This window comes from Nannospalax galili, unplaced genomic scaffold (genome assembly GCF_000622305.1).
Source record: "Nannospalax galili isolate Female #2095 unplaced genomic scaffold, S.galili_v1.0 scaffold462, whole genome shotgun sequence".
NCBI classification, from domain to species: Eukaryota; Metazoa; Chordata; class Mammalia; order Rodentia; family Spalacidae; genus Nannospalax; species Nannospalax galili.
The window spans coordinates 675,642-683,275 of NW_008348078.1; the positions used below are offsets into that span (position 1 = coordinate 675,642).

A 7,634-nucleotide genomic window follows, 5' to 3' on the forward strand; every position below is an offset into this window, starting at 1 on the left:
TGACAAATCTTCACCCAAATATTGCTAACTACATGTACCTTAACAAATCTGAAAAATTACATCCTTAAAGGTTCCATTTTTATTTATAAAAGAGTATGGACTTAAACTTCAAAAGAAGAATAAATCCAAACTATTAAAGCTAGCATACCTTCCTTTTTTTTTTTTTTTCAGACAGAGTTTCCAGGTCTCCTGGAGCCCTAGCTAGCTTGGAACTTACTATGTAGAACAGGCTGGCCTCCATCTCACAGCGATCCAAGGGCCTCTGCCTCTCTAGTGTTGGAATTAAAGGTGTGTGTCACCACACCTGGCTTATTTAATAGGTACTAAATGGCAGGTGAAGCTAGATCTACATTAGGTTCAGAGATTCTGGGTAATGACATCTTTAAGATTGGGGATGTAGCTCAGTTGATATAGTCATGCCTAGGGTACAATGAAGCCTTGAGCTTCAGCCCCAGAACCACATAAACTGCATGTAGTGGTACATACCTGTAAGCCTAGTAATTGAGAGATGGAGGTAGGAGGATCAGAATGTCAAGATCATCCTCAACTACATAGTGAACTTGAACTGAGGTCAACCTGGGCCACAAGAGACACTGTCTCAAAAAAACAAAAATACTCAAATAATGCTAAACAGTATTATAAATCTCTTGCCTTTTATAATCCATCCTTGTGTCTTGCTGGTACAGTTGTGAGAGCTGGGAATAATGAGGTAGGATTTATGATTTTTTTTTTATTGCTAACTGAATTTAAAGTAAAAGAAATGTTAAATGTATAATGAATCCATTTCTTCAGCAGGATAAATACAGACATGTGCTTTTGAAATGATAGGCACTTAGTCACTCCTCCCCACTTACCTACTCCCTCAGAAAGTACAGTTGTGAACTTGATGTTAAATTTGAACCATACCAGGTGATATGCACATCCATCATAAAATTCTTGTTTTAGTGAAATCTAGAATTTAGTTGTATCATCACTTTTGGAATGTCAAAACATGCCCCAGTAGGAAAGTGCAGAATACCTAATGATTTGTAGATCCAGAATTCAGTGATTATATTAAAGAAGTGTGGCTGTGTATCAGAGAGAAAGAACTTCAGCAGTATTGCTAGGAAGCATGCTGTTGAGGACAGACTATAAAACAGCCCAGTAACCCTTTCCTCTTGGTGTTATGCCCTTGAGTATTGGAATTAGGCTAGTGCAGTTTCTTGCTTCTCAACTACTTAAAGATGTTAAACACCACATACCATTTCTTCTGTGCTTAGGCTGAGTAAGAGAGTGGTTTACACCTTTGCCAACTAGCATGTGAACATGTGAAGGAGAGTGCCCCTCAGACCCCCGCCCTGTCCTCTGAGAAAAAGCTGCCCTCCACCTGACTCTGGAAATCCCCTCCATTGTTCAAACCCTTTCCTGATATCTGTTTATGATTTCTATGGAAATGGTCTTGGGCAGAAGAGATAGATTGTTCTGCCCCAGGTAAGCTAGCCAATGGCAGTATAGGTAAAGTCTCTGGAAATCAGCCCTAGATCGTTCCAATCCTTTCTTGGTTATTCTGTGTCTAGTTTCTATGGACAGCCCCTGCTTTGTGGTTTTTCTGCTTAAAAGCTCTGCATTTTCATTGCTCAGGGTCACAGTACTGTGTCCCCAACCGGTTGGCTCCAATAAAATGCTCCTTTTTACTGAGACTCAGTGTCCTCGAGTGGTCAATTTAGGGAATTTTACGGACCCCGAACACATGGAAGCAGATCTTTCCCACCAAGACTAGATGAATATCCAGCCATGTCCAATGCCTTGATTGCAGGGTACAGTTAAGCTATACTCAGGGATCTGATCCACCGACACTATGGTTCTAAGTGTGTGTGGTGTTAAGTTCTAAGTTTGTGGTGTTTGACACATAACAATAGAGAGCTTATAAATGGGTATATTAATTTGTTCAGGCCATCATAACAAAGTACACAGACTGAATTTACTTGCTCACACAATTCTGGAAGTTGGAAGTTTAAGATCAAAGTGTCAGAGGTTTGCTCTTCCCGCTGCTTCTCTCTCCCCTTGGCCTACGGATATTCACCCACCATGTCCCTCTGTCTTCACAAAATGTTTCTTGCATGTGTGTCAATGCCCTGGTTTCTTTTTGAATAAACATCAATTATACTGGAGCAGAGCTCACACTTCTGACCCAGTTTTAATTACTTTTTTAAACATCCCATCCTCAACTATAGTTACATTTGGAGTTCTAGGGGTTACGACCTCAGCATATAAATTTTGCATGGAAACATCTCAGTGAATAACAGTTGGCTCTGTAGGCATCTGTAAAAAGGGGGTGGTGGCATGCCTGTGATCCCAGCAATCTGGATGCAGAGGCAGGAGAATTGCCACAAGTTCCAGGCCAGCCATCAAAACAAAAACAAAATTAAAAAAAAACAAAAACAAATCTGTAATTATTTTATCTTTATAGATAAAACCCTGTAAAACTTTCTGTCTATAAAGGCCTTTTGCTTCCTTGTTTTTATTTTAATATAACGTGTATTTCATATTTTACATTATATATCATGCAGTTTAACATTTTTGCATATGCTTATCACTATAGTAGAATTATAAACATTTTAAGCATATGTTTTCCATATTCATCACATAAAACATTTAACACTATTTGCTTAAGATAATGGTATTAAATCTCAGCACTTGGGAGGCAAAGACAGGGGGATTGCTGTGAGATCGAGGCCAGCTTAGTCTAGATAGTGAGTTCCAGGCCAGCTAGGATTGCAGGGGGAGCCTTTTTATTTTTAATTTTGTTTTGTTTGTTTTTAAAAGATGACAGTATTAAATGCACTTTCAAAATTTGATGTAAGCATTTTCTTTACTTTTATACTAAATAAGAATATTTATACATAGTTAAGAGTAGGTACTTATTCAAGATATCAGAGCTTAGCCAGGCATGGTGGCATACACCTTTAGTCCCAGCACTTGGGAGGCAGAGGCAGGCTTGGTTGACATGGGATATTCTAGGCCAGCTAGGGCTACAGGGAGACCTTGTCTCAAAAAGACCAACAATAATGATAATGATAATAATAATAATAATAATATCAGAGCTTGAGGAATTTCCACTGGAAAACATACAGATTTCAGTAATCTAAGGCTAGAATTGCTGTTTGGCAATCCAGGTGCTCTGTTTAGAGCCTGGCCATATAAGGCTGCTACTTCACTAGACAGGAAAGAATGCTATAAAGATCATTATTGTGTTCAGTTGGGAGAAATATGAATGGTAACATATTGCAGCAATGTTAAATTTTCTGAGGTTGATAAGTGTTCGATGATTGTAAGAAAGCACCTTGAATTTTAGGTAATACATACTGAAATTTTAATAGCAAAGTTCTTGGTACTTGTAATTCCCCTCAAACGGTACAAAAATTATATATGAATATGCATACATTTATATTTCTGTAATTTGTATACATGTATATGTATATTCACATGTTCAGTTAGAGAAAGATAAACATAATGAGAAAAACAGCAAAAATGTATAAAGTATCACTGAGTATCTATAAATAGTGTACACACTCTCCTGGTACTATTCCTATTCTTTTAAATTTTCAGTAAGTTTTGTTTATTTCTAAACAAGATGTTAAAAATTTAAGTGTAATGATCTTGTGAATTACTGTTTTAAAATAAATTATTATTTAAGTTTCTCTGAGTTTAAATATTGAATAGAATAAATGTTCGTAAGACCAGTCCACATGGGCACAAACTCTTTAGGGTCAGTCCTTGATAATTCTTAATAGTAGAAGCATTCTGAGAACATAAACAGAGAACCATTGATACATACTGTGGGGGTCTTAGAGAGGTGACACCCTTATTCTCTTGTCTTTTTTTGTAACATAAATGGGAGCTGTATTGATAGATCTCACTTGTAATCTTCTAATCTAGGGCAAGCCACTTACAAGTTCTCACCATTTCGAATATGTGAAATTGTTGTAGGAGTAATGCCTATTCAGAGGGCAGCTGTGTGATTTAACCAATACATTCTCTGTAAAGGCTTTTAGCAAGTGACTGCTCTACAGTGCTGTCCTTACAGGCAACATCTGCTATTGTCACTCTGTCACTTATTTTGTGTTTGGAAATCAGTTTTGGTCATAATTATATGCCTCTAAACATCACAAGGAAACCAAAGAAGAGTATCAAGACAGTTAAGAATGCAGATTCGTTGTGGTTTATGCCTCTGTAAAAAACTGTGAAGCATAAAAAGATAGAGGTGAGCAGGCAAACAGGTGTTTTGGAAGTGTTAGGAAGAACAGCTTCACCTAAGAATTTGGACCAGTAATGATATCCAGAACAGTTGACTGGATAGGAAACACCCCCGAGGGGTGACTGTAATCACCTCTCAGAGCCTTGGTGGAATTTGCATTTCTGTTTTAAGCTATGCCTCCTACATGTACATGCCTATATTGCTCAATTTCAGGTGCAATCAATTCCTGTAATCCTAGCACAGGAAAGGCTGAGATAGGGGGATCATAAGTTCAAAGCCAGTCTGGACTATGTAGTGAAACCCTGTCACAAAATCCAACTCAACAAAAACTCCCCCTCAAACCAAACAAAACAAAATACAATGGTATTTACCTAAAGTAATGATAAGGAAGAATATTTTTGCTTTATGCCACTTCTACCAGGTCCAGCAACTCAAATCTAAATTCTGCTGTTTTATATTTCAATCCTACATTGAGCCAATAAAAATACAGAACATTACCTTATTGAATTATATGGTTTTCACCAAAACGCAACTTCAAATAGTCACTGTTTTTAAGAGATCAAAGGATAAATAAGAACAGAGGCGTCTGTCATTTCGTGTGCTGCTTGTTATGTATTAGTCATTTTGACGTTACTGTAATTTGTTTTTTCCTCTTTTTAAAACAGATCACCAGAAATTGGAAAGGGAAGCTAGAATCTGCCGTCTTTTGAAGCACCCCAACATTGGTGAGGAAATATTTACAGAGCACCTTAAAATGCCATTTGAACATGTTATGTACTGCATTGTACCATGATAAAAATGCTAATTTTAATAACTAGAATATTTACAATTACTAAGAAACAGATTCTAACCTTTTGATCTTGGTTACATTTGATTTTCATAAAGTTTTCATAAGTATATTTATGCAGTCAACTTTTTTAATAGTCTTTTAAACAAGATTTAAAAATAAGAAAATACTTCAATAAATGATTAATCAGTTTGTGAAAATTAATACAGTAATTAAATAAATCATGTATGCTTCCTCTTGTATGGAAAAATTGATTGTACAGCAGTTAGTGAACATACTTAGTGTAATTTAAAGATTGATTAAGATTAGGTAACTCCTGATTATTTTAAGAAATTTGTTTTTTGGTTTTTTTTGTTTGTTTTTTGTTTTTTGTTTTGTTTTGTCTTTTTTGAGACAGGGTCTCTCTGTAGCCCTAGCTGTCCTGGAACTCACTATGTAGACCAGGCTGGCCTTGAGCTCACAGAGATCCATCAGAAGAGGGCATCAGATTCCCTGGAACTCAAGTTACAGATGATTATTATATGACATGTGGGTGCCGGGAACCAAACCTGAGTTCTCTGAAAGAGTAGCCAGTGCTCTTAATTGATGAGCCATCTCTCTAGCCCTTCTTGATTATGTTTTATTCACCTAATTTTAACTATGAATTTTAGGAGTCTCCTAATGCAGTTTCCCTCTAAATCCTCTGAAATAAAATGATAATCCTTTACCTAATTGGGAGAAGAGTTGTAAAGGTAAAAATAAATCAGACATAAAACTATTTTGAAAATTTGTAGATAGCATGTGGTGTATGCCTTTCATCTGAGCACCTCGGAGGCAGACGTAGGCAGATTGCTGTGAGATCAGGCCAACCTGGGATGGTCTACATCGGGAATACCTAGGAGTTGGGGTTAAAAAAGAAAAAATTGTAGCTATATATTTTTCAAGACGTAGCAATTCTATGTAAACTAACACTGGAAAAGACAACATATGTATACATGTATGAAACAAAGAATTAAAAATGGAAAAAAAAACTAATATAATATGCAGTTATAGTTGAATTGCAGTTTTGAGTATGTCTAGTTTGGAATGTTTGGTGGCTACAGGTAAATGAAGGAGAGATAGAAAGTAAGCCTTGAACTTGATCAGCTATGTTTCTTTTCAATCCTCTTATCCTATTGAGGGATCCCAATTTAGACAGCTGGTCAGAGCCACATCATTGTGAAAGGAGAATTGGAGTAAAGACTAAAGGGTAAGGAGCAAGTCCCTCGGCTGTCTGGAGAAAAATGCAATCGCTGTAAATGAAGGGAACAACCAGCTCACAGGAGGGCCTTGAGCAGACCCTGCCCCGTCCCAGTGAATTACACAAAAACCTTTTTTCTAATTGAACAAATATGAGCGATTGAGTTTTTGCTTTATCTTAACTTTTAATTAATGGGTCCCTAAATCATGTAATCTAACAACATTGTATTCACTCGTGTGAAGAACAGTGTTTTAAAACAGAGGTAGTAATCATCAGAAAACCACCAAACAACATGGACTGATTTAGAGAAGAGGAAGCACCTGCGCTAGCTGGAGAGCCCACAGAGCCACACTGGGGAGCAGTGCACCCTACAGCCAGCACTCCCTGTGCCTCAGACTGCACAGTGGGGCAGTGGGGAGCCTGGGTTGCCCCGAAGCTTCTAATGTATCTGCATGGTACCAGACCTTCATTCTCAGTTCTGTTACTTGCTCTTACTTTGTTTTGTTCATTATTTAAAATCTGTTAGGTTTTTAAAACTTCAGGGAAGGAGACAATATTTTGACACTTTTCTCTCAATGAAAATTTGTTAAATTCTTATGTGTGTCTCTCTTGTCAAAGAATCAAGTATTGAGAATTTATAGCTAATAAAATGTTTTTCCCCTAAAGAGAAATATTTTAAATTAACTGAAAATTGAAACTTATTCAACTTCTTTTCCTTTATTTTTCCAGTGCTTTTAAGAACATATTTTTCTGATTATAAAAGTAACATGTACACTGTGAGAATTGTCTCATTCGAAAAAATAGCTTGAGGGTAGAGCTCTTGACTCAACTGTGTTCTGAGATATTCACATTATTGATGAAGTGGAGATCAAGCGAGATAATGTCTCTGTTTCCCAGCCTTGCATCTGGGTGTGTAAACAGGCAAACATCCTGATAATGTCATAAAGATTCTTTCCATGCATGTAATTGATGTAGGGTAATTGGATATCTGGAGGCTGGGTGCGTCTATCAAAAAGAAACAGCCAGATAGTAGTTAAATAAGGAGGTGAAGAAAGATTTCATCTGCAACTGTTACTCTATTGGAAAGAACTGAGCTGCAGCCCCAACCACATACCAATGTCCTACATGACTTACAGGCATTTTCACCTAGACTGGCCTGTGCAGGTCATGGGCAGGGGGTCCAAGTTGAAGCTGTTTATAAAGAGGAACCTGTCTAGAATTCAGTCAAGCAGGGCTCCAGGAGTCTTAGCATTATTTATCTTTCTGTCTGTCTGCTTTTTAAGTTTTTACTTATTTCTTTAATCAATTTCCCCATGTGATACTAATCCAGATTTTCAAGGAACACAGTGTGTGTGTGTGTGTGTGTGTGTGTGTGTGTGTGTGTGTGTGTG

At 37.1% G+C, this 7,634-nt stretch overlaps 1 protein-coding gene across 15 annotated transcripts in view; it reads left to right on the plus strand.

Annotated features, from left to right (window-relative positions):
* Window positions 1-7,634, plus strand: part of Camk2d (calcium/calmodulin dependent protein kinase II delta) — a 283,017-nt gene that overhangs the window by 75,418 nt on the left and 199,965 nt on the right. For all 15 annotated transcript variants that reach the window (XM_008844496.3, XM_008844497.3, XM_017800970.2 and 12 more), the window contains one exon: window positions 4,903-4,962. In XM_008844496.3, coding sequence (XP_008842718.1) covers window positions 4,903-4,962 — 60 coding nt within the window. The remainder of the gene's footprint in view (window positions 1-4,902; window positions 4,963-7,634) is intronic.